General features: G+C 40.8%; 1 protein-coding gene across 2 annotated transcripts in view; it reads right to left on the reverse strand.

Moving 5' to 3' along the window:
* Positions 1-3,766: 3,766 nt before the first annotated feature.
* LOC106088413 (uncharacterized) overlaps positions 3,767-18,429 on the reverse strand; it is a 46,117-nt gene continuing 31,454 nt past the window's right edge. For both annotated transcript variants that reach the window (XM_059366815.1, XM_059366816.1), the window contains exons 4-6: positions 12,207-16,509; positions 5,967-6,187; positions 3,767-5,903 (exon numbers count right to left, since the gene is read on the reverse strand). In XM_059366815.1, the coding sequence (XP_059222798.1) occupies positions 3,966-5,903; positions 5,967-6,187; positions 12,207-16,509 (6,462 nt within the window). In that variant the 3' untranslated portion in view covers positions 3,767-3,965. The remainder of the gene's footprint in view (positions 5,904-5,966; positions 6,188-12,206; positions 16,510-18,429) is intronic.

Genomic DNA, 18,429 nt, shown 5'->3' on the forward strand with positions numbered 1-18,429 from the left:
CCATTACTCCATTAATAATTTCAAGATTTCCCGCTCCTGAAGCCGCCATACACCCCCAAACCATTAAACCACCTCCACCATGTTTTACAGTAGCAACTGTGTTTCGTTCTTCAAGCTCTGTATTTGGTTTTCTGTACACTATGACCTTTCCATCGCACCCAAAAAGATTAAACTTGCTCTCGTCTGCAAAAATGACTGTTTTCCAAAATGATTCGGGCTGTTTTACATACATTTTTGCGAAGTTTAGCCTTTTCACTCGGTTTATTTTATTTATAAAGGGCTTCTTACGTGCAGTTCTTCCTCTGTAACTATGCCTTTTGAGTGTATTTCGAATTGTTTGTGTAGTAACTTCCTTCCCTAAATATTCCATAGTGTTTTTACGAAGAATGGTCGCATTTGTCTTCGGAGTTTTCTGAACTTGCCGCACTAGCCAACGCACATCTCCAACTGAAAGTGCTTTTGGTCGAACAGATCTTGGTTTATTGTCAACAGTTTTCGTTTCTGTCCACTTTCTGATGATGGATTGTATAGTAGATCGTGGTCTATTTAATATTTCACTGATAGTTTTTTGAGTTAAACCATTCCTGTGGTGTTTTATTATCAAAACTTTTACCTCATCAGAAACCTCGTTTTGCTTACGACCCATTGTGACAAAAACTATATTTTCAATGAAATTAAATATTTGCTGTCAAGGGCAAAGCCTCCTTTACTAAATAAAACAGAAAAGGGGGATTCCCAAATAATATTTGAATTTGACTTTGATGATAGCACATCAATGATGAATACTTTTTTTGTTCTGTTTTTGGTGTTATAATATAAAATTGCATTTTTTGCGCTAATTAAATTTATTTTTTGAATTTATTTTAAAGCATATTACGAAAAATAAACTATTGCATAAAACTACATTATTTGTTTACTTTAAATTTTCTTCAATTACCCAAAATAAGTGAATTTATTATCAATTTTGCTAATGATGAATACTTTTTTTGACCGCTGTAGGTATTTATACAAAATTTCAAGCGGCTAGCTTTACTCCTTCGAAAGTTTGCTTGCTTTCGACAAACAGACGGACGGACATTGCTAGATGACGATCAATAATATATATACTTTATGAGGTCTTAGACGAATATTTCGAGGAGTTACAAACAGTTACATTCTATGGTGGAGGGTATAAAAATCACTATGTCTTCACACAAATCTGTAATTGACAAGCCCATCGAGAAAAATACTGCATTCACGGACCATTGTGCAAAAACGAGACACAAACTTAACTTTGACGACGTAGTGATATTGGCTGAATGTTGAACATTACAGATTTCCCTTCAGTGATGTCTCCAATTGAGCTGAATGATAAAAGTCCTCCTTTTTATTGCCAAGTCCAATCAGCATGCCCCAGAGCGATAACACTTGGCGGTGAAGTTTAATGCGGCTGATTACCTCACAAATTTCATAACGATCGCTGAAAATTTTCCCATATCTCGCCCATGCGTTCAGCGTCAAACTTGGATAAGCTAACCTCTAAGCAAGGGTGGCCTCCAAATCTTGAAACTGAGAAGAATAAATGCTCTCTAATGCATTCTGGTGTGTTCTGTGGCAAACTTTCACTTTTCCCCTCAAATAAATTTGTTATTATCACGGAAACAAAAAGTCCAAATTAATTATTATACCCTCCATAGGATGGGGGTATACTAATTTCGTCAATCTGTTTGTAACACCTCGAAGAATGCGTCTAAGACCCCATAAAGTATATAAATTCTTGATCGTCATCACGTTTTAAGTCGATCTAGCCATGTCCGTCCGTCAGTCCGTTCCTCCGTCCGTCTGTCTGTCGAAAGCACGCTAGCTTTCGAAGGAGTGAAGCCAGCCGCTTGAAATTTTGCACAAATTCTTATTATTAGTTTAGGTCGGTTGGGATTGTGAATGTGCTAAATCGGTCCAGTTTTTGATATAGCTGCCATATAAACCGATCTTGGGTCTTGACTTCTTGAGCCTCCAGAGGGCGCAATTCCAGTCCGATTTGACTGAAATTTTGCACGTGGTGTTTTGGTATCACTTCCAACAACTGCGCTGAGTATGCTTCAAATCGGTCCATGGTTTTGATATAGCTGCCATATGAACCGATCTTCGGTCTGGACTTTTGATTGACATTTTGCACGTGGTGTTTTGGTATCACTTCCAACAATTGCGCTAAGAATGGTTTCAATCCGATCCATATAATCCGATCTGGGGTCTTGGCTACTTGAGCCTCTAGAGGGCGCAATTCTCGTCCGATTTGACTGAAATTTTGCACGTAGTGTTTTGGTATCACTTTCAACAACTGTGTTAAGTATGATTCAAATCGGTTCATAATCTGGCATAGCTCTCATATAAACCGATCTTGGATCTTGACTCCTTGAGCCAATAGAGCGCGCAATTCTCATCCAATTTGGCTAAAATTTTGCATGAGGTGTTTTGTTATGACTTCCAATAATTGTGCTAAGTATGACGTAAATCGGTACATAACCTGATATAGCTGCCATCTAAACCGTTTTGGGATCTTGACTTCTTGAGCCTCTGGAGGGCCCAATTCTCATCCAATTTGACAGACATTTTGTACAACGGCTTCTCTCATGACCTTCAACATACGTGCGTAATAGGGTCTAAATCGATGAATAGCTTGATACAGCTCCCATATAAACCTATCTCCCGATTTTGCTTCTTGAGCCTCTACAAGGCGTAATTCTTATCCGAATGAACTGAAATATTACACAATGACTTCTACAATGTTCAGCATTCATTTATGGTCCGAATCGGACTATAACTTGATATAGCCCCAATAGCATAACATTTCTTATTCAATATTCTTTGTTTGCCTAAAAAGAGATACCGCGCATAGAACTCGACAAATGCGATCCATGGTGGAGGGTACATATGATTCGGCCCTGTCGAACTTAGCACGCTCTTACTTGTTTGTTTATCTAAGAAATCTCATGATGAAAATCTGGGAAATTTTGACACTTTATTAACGTGATAATAAGCAGTTCATTTTATGGGGGAAAAAAGAAACCCAGAACACTCACTATTCTCTCATTGCCAATAAATCATTTGTAAAAATCAAAATAACGTTATAAATTTGTATAAATAATAAAATTCATTGGTACACATATCAAAATGAAATAAAATATATAAAAAGTATAAAAGATAATTGGCAAACATAGAATAACATAAATTAATAGTAATTAAGAAGTATTGGGTTGCCCAAAAAGTAATTGCGGATTTTTCATATAATCGGCGTTGACAAATTTTTTCACAGCTTGTGACTCTGTAATTGCATTCTTTCTTCTGTCAGTTATCAGCTGTTACTTTTAGCTTGCTTTAGAAAAAAAGTGTAAAAAAAGTATATTTGATTAAAGTTCATTCTAAGTTTTATTAAAAATGCATTTACTTTCTTTTAAAAAATCGGAAATTACTTTTTGGGCAACCCAATATTTGCATATAATTAATTAAAATCAAGATATAGACGAATATGTCTTTTATAGGAGCTGGTATTCTTTTTTTTAAATGGACAATTTTCCTTATTAAAGGCAAAATAGAGTAGCTTCCTTAAAATGGAAGAAAATCATTGGGTTTTTTCTGTTAATTCACAGATTAGTTGATACTGTGAGCATATACAAAAGTACATTTTATAAAAACCAAATATTGTATAATAGGGGTTCATTTGAGAAAACTGTTTTCATTGATGACCCCGCTGAGGAGTTTCTGAAGAACATGAATAATCGGTTAAAAATATGACTTAGTCTAGATATGCCACATGACAGATCATGGCAATAAAGATTATATTTAAGATGTCTATTCTCCATTCATTGGTGGGTTAAGTGCAGAGCAATCAAATACATTTCGACAAACCCACTGGGAAACCATCATCTTGTAGTTGCCTTGCTGACTTATTGCTCATGTCTTCTTCGTATCTGATAGCAAAGGCTATTCTAACTTTTGTTTCGACGACTAGGAGCAATGTAATTGCGATTTTTGGAGTTAGCTGCCGGCTTTCCTATTTGCATACGATTGGTTGGTTTATTATTTCTATTTGGTGTTTGCTGAAGTGGTGTAGACATTTGGCGAATGTTAGAGTTTGGAACATTTGCATGGTGGTTGGCCACAGATTGTTGAGTGATTGCCGCTATGGACGAGATCGATATGAATGGTGCAACATTCGCATTCAGTACAGTGGCACCATGGCTTAAGGCGGCGGCTTGAGGGCTATTGACAGTTGGTATTATGACATGTTGTGAAGACGATGATGTTGGGGGGACTGTTGGCCTTACATTTGGTACCGTTGCGGTTGTTAATTTTAAATGAGGTGGGATCCGCAGCGTTCCTGTATCAAGTGAATTCGTTTGTGGTTCCATTAAATTGTTCACAGCAATGCACTTTAGCCGGGGCTTTTCCGAGTGCTCCTCCAGTTCTTGTTTTTTCTTTGCGTAGTTTTCCACCACTATATCGTCATCTTCCAACAGTATCACACTATCATCGGCACATTCTTCTTTAATGGTTATCTTTGAATATATGTCCTCCTCTCGCTGGTCCAAGCTTATTTGAAAGTTATTTAAGCACACTATACCAACCTCTCTTTTGCTGGCTAACTCGCAGCGTATTTTCAATTTATTCACCCTATGCTTTGCCCGATAATGCTGTTCGACTAATTGCAGTGACTCAATGCGGTAGTTGCACCATTCGCAGTAGTAATTCAAAGCAAAATTGTGATACCGTGTCAAATGCAGAACGAAAGCGTCGCTTTTCATGCCACTCTCTTCACAGCAAAAACAATTTCGCATTGTCGAAAAGGACAGACATTCATTGGCGAACACTATGGCTAGCCCAAAGATAAGTTCGCTATTCACCCAAGCCAGTTTAATGAGCGGCACATCACGTGCAGCATGTTGGTCTCTGGTGTGCTGCGATATTTTAGGGCGGGAGGAGAACAAAGCAAAACAGGCACCACATATGAAAAAGCTGCTATCCGAATGCAGCTGGATGTGCTCGATGACCTCGTCCCAATGTTGACAACGGGCTATGGTGAAATCGCAATTGTTGCATGTAAAGGAATTGCCCTCAATTTTGTGGCTTTCGCGCACATGCTTGTGCAGCAGCTCAGAGTCTGTGGTGGTGAAATCGCAGTTGTTGCCACAGAAGCACTTCTTCTTTGGCAAACGGCAAGAATCAATTTTGTACTCCTCAAGCCAGGCTGGATATGGGCTCTTGACCAACCATTGAGTTTGAAAAGATTTCGCATCGTTCAACTCCATCTCAGCAATTCGTTCGTTCAGCACATTAAGCACTGCTGCCATGAACTCTGTCCGGTCGACCAATAGTTCTTTTTGTATGATTACAAAGTAAGAATAGCTGATATTGAAACGAATTTGCTCGAGCCGCATATGACCCAAGTCTTTGTGCATGGAGGCTGCGTGATCCATGGCTTCCTGTTGGTTTCGAAACGTTGCAGGACAGTGGAAGCAGATGTAGGTGTGCCGCAGATGCTCTTCAAAATGGCTGCTGTATTTCGCTAAAGGCAGTGTTGTTGTATTCTCCTTACAATGAGGACAATTGCATTCCATACAAAGATGCTTTACTCGCATGTGGCGCAACCATAGATCGTAGTTCGAAAAGAAACCACCACATGTCAACTCGGGGCAATGGTATAAACTGTCGGGAGCCACACCAGTGCACTGGGTTAATTTACGCAAGCGGGTCTTGACGATGTCTTCTTGGCCCTTAAGCAGCTCCTCAGGGTTGGGCTTGATATCTTGATCCATATTATCGCCAGGTATTTCTTGCTTCTTGGGCATAGCATCTAAAGTGGCCTCAACTTCTATCACCGACACTGTTTGATTTAAGCTGTATGTTTGTAGATTATGCAGGAAGTCCTAAAAATACATCCCATATTGTCAAATACACTTTTCCTGCTACACGAAAGAGAAAAAACATACCTCATTAATGGACACCACCGCATTGTTATGGCTACACAGATAAGGCAGCTCTTCGGGATGCTTTAGCGCCACATGTTTTCGCATCAAATTTTCATCACAATCTCTCATGGGGCAGTAGATACAAGATGAGTACTTCAATGGTCGCTGTAGATCTATTTTATGATCCTTTCGAATATGGCTTTCCAGAATATTGGTGTTGTAGAAAGATCTATTGCTACAATCTGCACAAATAAAGACAAAATAAAAAACATTTATGAATTTTGGTAATACTCGTATGCTGCTCTCTGCAGTTTGGTCTGTCTCTACAAAGTGTAACTGTGGTGTTATCAGAAAAGGTCGAAGTCGCAAGTGAGGCAGTCATTGGTCGGAAATGTTCTTGAGTCGATGCCAGTACGTAGACCCGCGTGCAGTATCGACAACCAGTTTTGTGGCAGAGTTGGTATCGGATTAGTTAAGAGGCAAATTTCTTGCAAAAAAGTATGCGATTTTGAAGAGATGGTCGGTTTATTGTATACTCTTAGTTGATGCAAGTTCGGTATAAATGCCAAAACAGGAGCGGCGGTCCGATCAGACAGTCACCATATACGTAGACAATTAGGCTTCAGCGCCGCCTGACTCTATCGTCGGCCCACATGAGCTCGAAACTGGTAAGAAGATGCAGTGATGTTCTTCGAACCATAGGGGAACCACTCACTGTTTGCTGCCGGTGGCGGGGAACGGACGATCGAACAGTTGGCCAGAAATAGATCGCAGATAAGCCCCTATAAGAGCTTTGAATTTTTATACCCTCCACCATAGGATGGGGGTGTACTAATTTCGTCATTCTGTTTGTAAGACCTCGAAATATGCGTCTAAGACCACATAAATTATTGGGTTGCCCAAAAAGTAATTGCGGATTTTATAAAAGAAAGTAAATGCATTTTTAATAAAAATTAGAATGAACTTTAATCAAATATACTTTTTTTACACTTTTTTTCTAAAGCAACAGCTGATAACTGACAGAAGAAAAAATGCAATTACAGAGTCACAAGCTGTGAAAAAATTTGTCAACGCCGACTATATGAAAAATTCGCAATTACTTTTTGGGCAACCCAATATATTCGGGAACGTCATGACATTTTAAGTCGATCTAGCCATGTTCGTCCGTCCGTCTGTCTGTCGAAAAGCTAGGCGCTTGATATTTCGCACAAATACTTTTTATTAGTGTAGGTCGGTTGGGATTGTAAATAGGCTAAATCGGTCCATGTTTTGATATAGCTGCCATATAAAACGATCTTGGGTCTTGACTTCTTGAACCTCTAGAGGGCGCAATTCCAGTCCGATTTGACTGAAATTTTGCACGTGGTATTTTGGTACCGCTTCCAACAGCTGTATGGTTGATATAGGTTCATAATCTGATATAGCTGCCATATAAAACGATATTGGGTTTTGACTTCTACAGCTTTTAGAAGGCGCAATTCTTATCCGATTTGGTTGTCATTTTGCAGGTGGTGTTTTAGTATCACTTCCAACAAATGTGCTAAGTATGGTCCAAATCGGGACATGAACTGACATAACTGCCATATAAACCGATCGGGGATCTTGATTTCTTGAGCCGCTAGAGGGCGCGGTTCTCATCCGATTTGGCAGAAATTTTGCACGAGATGTTTTTGGCGCAAATCGGGACATAAACTGACATAGCTGTCATATAAACGGATCTGGGATCTTGACTTAAGCCTCTCGAAGGCGCAATTCTCATCCGATTTGGCAGGAATTTTGTACAATGACTACTCTTATGACCTTCAAAATGCGTGTTCAATATGGTCTGAATCGATCTATAGCATGATCCAGCTCCATATAAATCGATCTCCCGATTTAGCTTTTTGACTTCAATGACTTCTAGTTTGTTAAACGAATCGAATTCTGAACAAAGTAGAAGTCATTGAAGTCAAGAGCCTCTCGAAAGCTCAATTCTCATCCGATTTGGCAGGAATTTTGTACAATGACTACTCCCTTGACCTTCAACATGCGTGTTCAATATGGTCTGAATCGATCTATAGCATGATCCAGCTCCATATAAACCGATCTCCCAATTTTGCTTCTTGACTTCAATGACTTCTACTTTGTTAAACGAATCGAATTCTGAACAAAGTAGAAGTCATTGAAGTCAAGAAGCAAAATCGGGAGATCGTTTATATGGGAACTGGATTATGCTATAGATCGATTCAGACCATATTGGACACGCATGTTGGAGGTCATGGGAAAAGCCATTGTACAAAATTCCTGCCAAATCGAATGAGAATTGCGCCTTCTAGAGGCTGAAGTCAAGATCCAGATCGGTCCGAATCGGACTATATCTTGATATAGCTTCTATAGCATAACAGTTCTTATTCATTATTCTTTGTTTGCCTAAAAAGAGATACCGCGCAAAGAACTGGACAAATGCTATTCATGGTGGAGGGTATATAAGATTCGGTCCGACCGAACTTAGCACACTCTTACTTGTTTATGATAACCGCACAAATGAGGTGGTGGCTGGTTTTGTTGGTTGCAGATTGGCGAAGGCCTTGTGGACGAGTATTTCCCTTAACAGGACATCGCTTATCACGGGGCTGAAGAAGCATGACTTCGGAGTGTTGATGTAAGTCAACAGCCGCTTGACGTTGCGATAAGTTGGTGACAGTGACACAGGGAGGAGTTGGTGACAGTCGAGGACTTTTTGTGCTACTGCTCCGTAATAACGTGAAGGCAAAGGATAATGGTCGATCATCGTTTTGCGTGTGTGGATTCTCTGCAAGCACTATGTCCACTTGTCACTTTAGAGTTCTGTAAAAACCTGGCAGGACATATTCTGGCCGGTGAGAATTTATCCCCGGTCCTCTTTATTTCCTAATTTTGTATGCCCATCACCAAGGGATGAGGGTATATTAGTCTAGTTATACCATTGATTTTTTAGTTGATGTAGCCACTAACATCTGTCCGTCTGTGGAAATCAATCTTATTTATGAGTCATCCGCCATATAGGCCTGACTTGGCACCGAATGACTTCTTTTTTTCCCTTACATAAAGAATAAAAGGAGAGGTCAACGTTTTTCGGCATCTGAAGAAGTGATGCATGTTTTGGAGATACCTCAATCGGAGTGGGAAAAGTGCTTCGACAATTGGTTCAAACATTAAACCGATTTTCGATGATTAATATTTGATTTTGTGTTCTCTAATCCCGAAATATAAAAGGCAACCCACGTATGACATAACTGATAATTTTGGAGAACTTGGTTCTGTGGAGGTATTTTTAGTATTTATACCATTCATTACCACTGTGGTACAGGGTTGTTGTTGTTGTAGCAGTGTGTTGTACACCGAGGCGGCAGCGCGTGCCGATGAAAGATTCCATCGGATCAATCCGGTACGTATAACCGGCTGCCATGGGATTGGTTGCTACAGGGTATTATAACTTAGTGCATTTGTTTGTAGCACCCAGAAGGAAGAGAGATAGACCCATTGATAGCAAATTTTGTGCAGGCATGTTTTTCGGCCTAGAGACGAAGCCTATAGAAATTGGAAAAAATCGGTTCGTCCGATTTACAGTAATAATGGAATAAAATGGTTATTTGTTAACCGATTCTCTCGAAATTCGGCGGGAAGGATTTTCTTATGACTCTCGACATTGTTGGTGAATTTCATAAAAGTCGGTTCAAATTTAGATATAGCTCTCATCTATACATATCGTCCGATTTTCACTCCTAGGGCTACTGCAAGCGCATTTATTGACCAATCTTCCCAAAATTTTGTACAACGCTTTCCTCGACGACTTCCACAATGTCTTTACAATTTGCTCAAAATCAGTTCAGATTAAGATATAGCTCCCATATATATGTTCGTCCAATTTGCACTAATATTGCAATAAAATGGTCAATTGTTAACCGATTCTCTCGAAATTTGGCAGGAGGGATATTCTCTTGACTGTCGACATTATTGGTGAATTTCAAAAAAGTCGGTTCAGATTTAGATATAGCTCCCATATATGTACATATCGCCCGATTTTAGCTTCTAGGATCACAACCAGTGCATTTATTGACCCACAACGCTTTCCTCGACGACTGCCACAGCATCTGAGAAGTTTGGTCGAAATCGGTTCAGATTTAGCTATAGCTCCCAAATATATGTTCGTCCGATTTTGAGAAATATTGCAATAAAGTGCTCATTTGTTAACCGATTCTCTCGAAATTTGGCAGGATGTATATCTTGTGACTCTCGACATTACTGGTGCCTTTCATAGAAATCGGTTCAGATTTAAATATAGCTGTCATATATGCATATCGACGGACTTTCACTTTACTTTCCGAGAGCCAGTGCATTTTTGACTAATCTTGCCAAAATTTAGCACAATGCTTTCCTCGACAACTACCATATTATCTGAGAAGTTTAGTCGAAATCGGTAGATATAGCTCCCATATATATGTTCGTCAGATTTTGGCTAATTTCCAGTAATTTTGTCATTCGTCAACCGTAGTTATTACAATTTGAACATATTTGCTCGAAATTTGATACGGATTGTTTTATAACCCTTCTGAAAGCATACGCTGAGTTCCATCAAAATTGGTTCAGAATTGTATTGGGTTGCCCAAAAAGTAATTGCGGATTTTTCATATAGTCGGCGTTGACAAATTTTTTCAACGGCAGGTGACTCTGTAATTGCATTCTTTTTTCTGTCAGTTATCAGCTGTTACTTTTAGCTTGCTTTAGAAAAAAATTGTAAGAAAGTATATTTGATTAAAGTTTATTCTAAGTTTTATTAAAAATGCATTTACTTTCTTTTAAAAAATCCGCAATTACTTTTTGGGCAATATATAGCTCCCACATTGTACTTATAGAGTAGGTGTAGGGTATTATACAGTCGGCACCGCCCGATTTTTGCCCTTCTGGTTTGAAAATAATTTTCTGCTTAAATTATCATAATTAATGTTTAATATTTTATATTCATATAGTCTGACAAGTTCCTCCTATCCATTTGAATTTTCGCACGTTTGTTCATTTTCTTTATTCCATTTAAACCAACTATTATTTGTCTTGAGCTTTCTTTTGCTATCGATTTGGTATGAAATCAAGTTCAACAAATATGTTAGTACCAGCCAATTTATTGGCGTTGAGGAAAACTTCATCTATCGCATGTGGCTTTTCCAATTCTAGCAACAGTGCCAATTTTCCGTTCCATTCAAATACTTTGCGCACATTTGAAATACCCACTACATACCCAGACCAGGGCTGCGGAGTCTAGCCCTCGACTCCGACCCCGTGTCGGAGTCTAAGTCGGAGTGTTAAGCCGGAGTCGGGGCAAGGGTGCTCAACTCCGAACCAAAGTCCGATTCCGGCTCAATAGTCCGACTCCGACCTCGAATCCGGCCTTAAAAATCTAACTCCCCAGCCCTGATCCAGACAATAGCCACTTATCTACAATATATTTGAGAGATTGATAGACTCGTCTTCGATCAAAGTTATATAATAGGCGTCTTACAAATGGTTGGTCTCAGAACTCTAAACCCTAAATCCCTATTGACCTAATCTAAGCTATCACCCAAAGTTGGAATTTTCCACACCTGAGACCACGACCCAGAATCTGTTCTACAGTTTTTTTTTTAGCACAGTTTACATGATGATTTTATTAAGAATGTAAATCCGCCAATGATTAGACATTTTAGGGGTTCAAGAAGTAAAACCGTGAGATTCGGGGATTCAGGTTCAACATTTCAGCATGATTGGCTAATAATTGAGGTTTCGTGGGGGTCAAGATGTCAAATTTGTGTAAGGAAGTCATACCACATTTCAGCGGATTGTGAATTCTAGACAAAAAAAAAATAAATTTTACCTAAAGAATCGATAGTGTAAAAAAACTATCGATATTGACGCAAAAGATCTATCTAAGGAACTATCGGTACCAGTCAGCTCCATTTCACCTTCTTCTTCTAACATGCACTATAGACGCATAGACAAATATTGGGCTGCCCAAAAAGTAATTGCGGATTTCTCATATAGTCGGCGTTGACAAATTTTTTCACAGCTTGTGACTCTGTAATTGCATTCTTTATTCTGTCAGTTATCAGCTGTTACTTTTAGCTTGCTTTAGAAAAAAGTGTAAAAAAATTATATTTGATTAAAGTTCATTCTAAGTTTTATTAAAAATGCATTTACTTTCTTTTAAAAAATCCGCAATTACTTTTTGGGCAACCCAATACTTTTATGTAACAGTTTTGCCATACTTACATATACATGATAATTTTTGTACATTCTCTGCAATTTTCTCACTGATATTCGTAGTCTTGTTCATCGCAGGATCCACACCGGTATACTTATAAACTTGGCATGTCTGTAACACCCTGTAGTGATTCTCCTTCTGATGAAGAACAACATTGTAAGGCTCGCAACTGCGATAACAACATAGGGAACATTGAAAAATCATATGCTGATGCTTTTCTTCAATGTGTTGAACCAATTGCTGTGGAGAATTCCAGGCGCTAATGCAGTAGGCACATTGCAGATAATCATTGGTTATGCACTCCTGGCCCCTGTGATCTTCTAAATGGCATTGGAATTCAGTAGCAGAATCTGTTGAATAATAGCAGTCATCCGCTAGGCATTTATATAAACCCAAATATTTAACGTTATTTGGAAAATCTCGATATACAGACCGGTAGGAGCATTGAATTTTGCCGCCTACGCTGGGTCTAAGGGGTGAGGCGGCAGTTTTTTCTTCGATCTCGATAGATTCATCTTTGATTAAAATGGGTATATGTCTGCCACCAAATCCCAGAGATGTGTTCGCTGCTCTGCTATTATTATCACTATTTGGTGTTTGCGCATGAATAACTGTCATTGACTGCTCACTGCGGGCGCCAGGAGACTCTGTATGATTGTCTCCAAGCTGCTTGTTTAGCTGAGTCATAGTAGCAGTGTCAAATGGATCATCTTCGCCACCGGCCTCATTGCGCACAAGTATATTGTCAACTTCTTGTGATGGTGGTGGTGTTTGTGGTGATTGTGGTGGTGGTGAAGGTGTGGCTGCGGCAGTCTCAATTTCCTGCAAAGGTGTGGGCGATTTTGATTTATCCCCGCTACCTTCCTCTGGGCCATCGCTGATAGCTGCCAATATACACCTTTTAACATTCCGGGGTATAGCTTGTCTTTGACCATGTTGCTCTCGTAGGTGCTTCAAAATGTTCGCTTCATTTAGCTGCACAAAATTGCAAATGGTGCAGTAGTAGAGATATATAACCATGGCATTGGTGGGATAGCGGTACAGAATCTGTAGTTGGGATTTTCGACATGATTTTTTGGAGTGTAGCTGATGGGACTGAATGTCGGCTCTGTACGGTTTTGCCAACTGACATTCGCTGCATTGGTAGGCATATTCCCCAGTATGCGTGGAGTAGTGGTTGTAGAGATTCATAAATGGCTCGTTCAGCTCATCCTCACAAAATGGACAGCTTATTTTGTAGCGAACCACCGTAGATTTTCCGCTTGAGATAGCTTTGGCAAAGGGAGTGTTTATACAGAGATCATCCAAGTGCGACCACGTCAACCTCGATATGTAGGACTCCGTCTTGTGCTTCTGGACATAATGATTTGTCAAATCCTGCGGTTTGGCGCGACACAAAGCACAAAATGTGGTATTGTTTTCCGTCATCTCGCAGTCGTTGTTTAGTCTTTTCGGCGGTGGTGGATTTTTGGCGGCTGGTGCCGATGCCTTGGGGGGTATATTTTCCGATTCAATGGAAGTTGTCTTTGATGCGATTAACTGAACACTTAAAATGTTGCTCCTTCTTGCCACCTGTCGTCGTTTTATTTGATGACTTTTGATTTCATCTTCTGAAAGACGTGTTAACTTAACCCAGGGCTGGTTTTGAATAATTTTTTTATACAGAGGATTGCCATCAATGGCTAGGTCTTCGACGTCGTCGTCAGCGATTCTTTGTTTTTTTCGCATTCTCGACGAAGACGATGAAATTAAGAGCACTTCATCTTCAGAATCACATTCGGGCGGCCTGGTGGGCAACTGCTCACAAATAGTTCTCCTTCGCTTTGGTATGCCTGGGGTGGTAGATGGTGGTGCGGCAGCCTCTTCTTCCGACTGGGAGGTGAGTTGCTCAAGCATAGCCGAACGCGAATTTATGCTGGTCCTACGTTTCCCTAATAAAGTGCTTGGGGCATTGTCATCATTTGTAGACTGCGATGAGCTAATGTCAGTGTCATCCAAAGACTTTAATTGCTCGGATATGACAGATCGAGCATGGACACTTGAACGTCGTCTGCCACCTATGGTCATGGGTATGTAATCACTTAATTGATCGAATCCCTTAACTGTGCACTCCAGCTCCTTATAAAGACGGTTTGTTCTTCCCATTGTTTTTTCCTGCTTTGATTTGGCTGCGGCTTGTGCTTTGCCATTTCCTTGTTTTAGGTTGGTGTTGGGTTTTCCCTTATCACCGGAAGAAGAAGAGCTTGTTAGTTCAGTTTTCTCGTTAGCTTTGTTTTGAGGTTGACCAACTTTTTCGCAGTCTTCAGCATTTTTGGAAGACTTTGTAGGACTTGCCTTCCACAAAGTGGCTATAGAAGTGGCATGTGGTTCCAAAGTGCTCATCAGTATGGAGCGAATTTCGTCGGTCTGTTTTTGTGAATCACGTTTGGCCGCATCTTCAACAGCCTTCTGCCGTCTTTGTTCCTCCTCCTGTCTTTTCTTGGCCAACTCTAAGCGTTTTCTTTCATTTTCCTGACGGATTCTCTGCTCCCGTTGCAGTTTCTCTAAACGTTCCTGTTCCTTTTTTCTTTTATATTCGCCATATGTCATGCCGGTGCTTTGTCCCGTGGACGTTTTAATGTTGCACTGATTCAGACCGATGTTATTAGGGGCTGTATTAAAGACTGGACGATTAGCCCACATGGGACCTGGATAGAAATGTTGATTGTTAAGAGGCATTTGATTGGCAAAATGTGACGATGCAGGCATTCGTTGGTTGGGGGGCATATGATTTGGCATACATTGATTGTTGGGGGCCATTTGATTTGGCATGCATTGATTGTTGGGGGGCATAACCATCTGGTTGGGTATACAATTCGGAGCCGCAGAATTTGTTAATGGTGGCATAAATGCTTGCTGTCCCATATTTGCTGCCATTTGTCTTTCCATGGGGGTAAGCAAGGGTGAATTTTGAAGCTTGTTTAAGAGATTTCTTATGCGCGGATCGTTCATATTGACTTTTCTCTGGCTAGCAGCAGCAGCAGGTGCAACTGGCAATGGGGCAGCAAGCCTGTAGTCATGGCCATTAGGGACTGGCGCTGGTGTTGGGGGAGCTGGTGCAATTGGTTGCGTATATGTGCCACAACCATTAGGATAAATAGGCGCTGCGGGTTCAGATTGCCATAAAGATGGCGCAGGTGGAGGTGGTGAATCCGAAGTTTGTTTATTTTGTGAAATTTTCACATTTGGCGTTGGAGAAACGGCAGCAGGCGGTTGCTTAAATGCAGTATCAGCTTGTGCTGCGTTCTCCAGATCACCTTTGCGCGCAGCTGGGGTTGCTTGTTCATCGGGTTTTAATGATTGGAAGAATTTTAAAATGGCTGCAAAGATAATAGCGTGTGAATTTTTGTTATCCAACTTCGATATGCTGCTTAGTAACTCCTCAGTGGTAAGGCCGTCTAAATTTTTGGAATCAAGCAGGCCGGAAAGGGTAAAAGCTGTTTTCGGCTCCTCATCCTTCAAATTACCAGCAGTGGAATCTGTTTTTGTGGCATCCATTTTCGCTTCTGAGCTATCACCATTAGTATTATCTTGGGTAGAAGGCCCGGAAACGCTGGCGGGAATGTCCGCTTCTCTTTGCTTTGCCTCGGAGAGTCGGGTAAACAGTAATTTACTCTCAGCTTCGACTTTGAATCGATCGCTTATATTCGGTTTACTTTGCGTCTCTTTCTCACCGCTTCTAACCACCAAAGGTGGCCTTTCTTCAGCTTGTCTCGAACCATTTGAGGTTTGAGGCATCTCATCATCACTGGAGTCGAGTGATATAGGTTCCTCCATTATGTTGCTTTCGCAATTCATGTTTTTGCCATTTTGCTTGACAAGAGGGGTCTTTCTATCACCACCGCGGCCTTCTCGTCTCGTAAATAATACCGAGCATTTCGCATCACAATCCTCATCATCATTTACACTACTGTTGGGCGGCGATGGAGGATACTTAATTTTGTTATCATCTTCGCCCAATCCATCGATGGCTTGTAACAAGCCAATGGATGTATCATCCAAAGCCTGATTGAATTGGATTTCTTCTTCCTTAATGACTGATGTTGCTGCTGGCTCTTTTTTGGGTTGTTGAGTAACGGATATAATTTCTACCTCGTCGTCACTATCATCGGCAGGTCTTCTAGATGAAGGGTTTGTGTTGTGTGTGGCAGATTTTGCAGGAAGTGGTGATGTATGACTTCTACCATCTTCCTCATCGGAATCATCACAGAGATTGATGAATTCATGTTTGATTTCCTTACTAAACACTAGCGCTATTTCAGGTGGAACTGTCTAAAAATTAAAAAAAAAAACAACAAAAATGTTATACAATTAAAGAATAAGAATTTGCATGCGGTGGTGAGGCATAAAAATAGGCAAACAAAAGTTTTGACAGGGTCCGTTGTGAAGGATGGACTCATTCGCAGATAAGCCTTTTTCGGTGGGGAAAGATTCTTATCGTCCCAATCACTTGGAATTTTTCAGAAGCAATTAATTTGGACAAAATTACGAAATAGCCAACAACTTCCAGTTCTAAATCAGGTATTCCCTTGTTAAGCCAATTGACAACCCTTGAAGGGCAGCCAATAAGAAAAGAATTGGTGCACCACTCAGCTCAAATATTAGAATAAGCCTCAGCCTCAAATATTAGAATAAGGTATAGGGTGGCGGCCACCGCAGAGGTTAGCATGTCTGCCTATGACCCTGAACGGCTGGGCTCGAAACCTGGCGAGAACATCAGAAAAACGTTGAAGGTTTGTTTCTCACTCAATCAACCAATACAAAGTGGATGTCCCCTATATCTGCAGTGCATTGCATTGGAGAGGATAGTAAAGAATCGGAGGGCGGAAAGAGGGAGTAGTGTTTGTTGACATGTGTTTTTTACTGCTAAGGAAAATAGATCTGCCGGAAGTCGATTCCATATACGAACCGTCCTTGCGAAAAAATAATTCTCTTGGTAGTGCATGATGCGATCAGCTGACAAATCGATAACAAATCGGTGTGCGCTTCTAGAAAATCTTTTATTTCTGACAAACAACCTCAATTCAGGAATCAGTTCCACACACACCGTGGAAGAATCGATAGAACAGCACCACACAACCCACATTTCGACGATGTTCAAGGGGAACAATAGAGTTGGATACTCTACCATCTGCAATCAACACCATCGCCTCTGGCGCACGGTCAAGCAGCTCCAGGGATGATTTTGGACCTACGGCTCATATATGCGAATTATATTCCATCTTCGGCCTGATGTACGTAGTTTAGATATTAAGAAGATCAGAGGGGTTGAAGTATTCAAGTGCTCAAGCACTTGAACATCAAGAGCCTCTGGGACAACAAACAGCACTGCGTCTTGCAGGCATCCATTTTTTTCGTTCGACCCCACTCAGACATGGCGAGCAAATGCTGGCAAAGTGTTACGTCCATAAACCGCCTACTGTTTTCAATCCCTCGAAGACTCGGCCTATGGTCGAATAAAAATGATTGACAGAGGTTGCTATCATCCGCGATCGAAATCATTGAATTCGAAGTCAGACCCAGTAGATCGCCGATGGAAATAGGAAAAAGAGAGCGAGAAAGGACAGAACCTTGTGGCACTCCTGTGATCAATCTAAATTCGTCAGATGAAAACCCATCTACAACAGCTCCTATGGTCCGATCTTTGAAAAAACTCGATATAAACAAAGCGAAGTTATTAACGATACCAAATGCTTCAAGCTTTGAAAGGAGTGCATCGTGCCAGACCCTATCAAATGCCTTGGAGATATTCAAAGCCACAACCTTACTCTCACCGAACTGGTGAAAAGAGCAACTCCAAAGTTCGGAGAGCAATGCCCTCAGGTCACTCGTGGAGCGATTTCTGCGGAACCCGTATTGTCGGTCGCTAAGAAGGCCATTGGACTCTAAGTCTCTCACAAGATGGTAATTAACCATGCCCTCCATAACCTTGGAAAGGGCGGAGGATAAGGCTATTGGTCGGACACCAAATGCCTCAAGCTTTGAAAGGAGTGTATCGTGCCAGACCCTATCAAATGCCTTGGAGATATCCAAAGCCACGACCTTAGTCTCACCGAATTGGTGAAAAGAGCAACTCCAAAGTTCGGAGAGCAATGCCCTCAGGTCACCCGTAGAGCGATTTCTGCGGAACCCGTATTGTCGGTCACTAAGAAGGCCATTGGACTCTAAGTCTCTCACAAGATGGTAATTAAC

The sequence above is a fragment of the Stomoxys calcitrans genome, chromosome 4, assembly GCF_963082655.1.
Source record: "Stomoxys calcitrans chromosome 4, idStoCalc2.1, whole genome shotgun sequence".
In the NCBI taxonomy this organism is placed as follows: Eukaryota; Metazoa; Arthropoda; class Insecta; order Diptera; family Muscidae; genus Stomoxys; species Stomoxys calcitrans.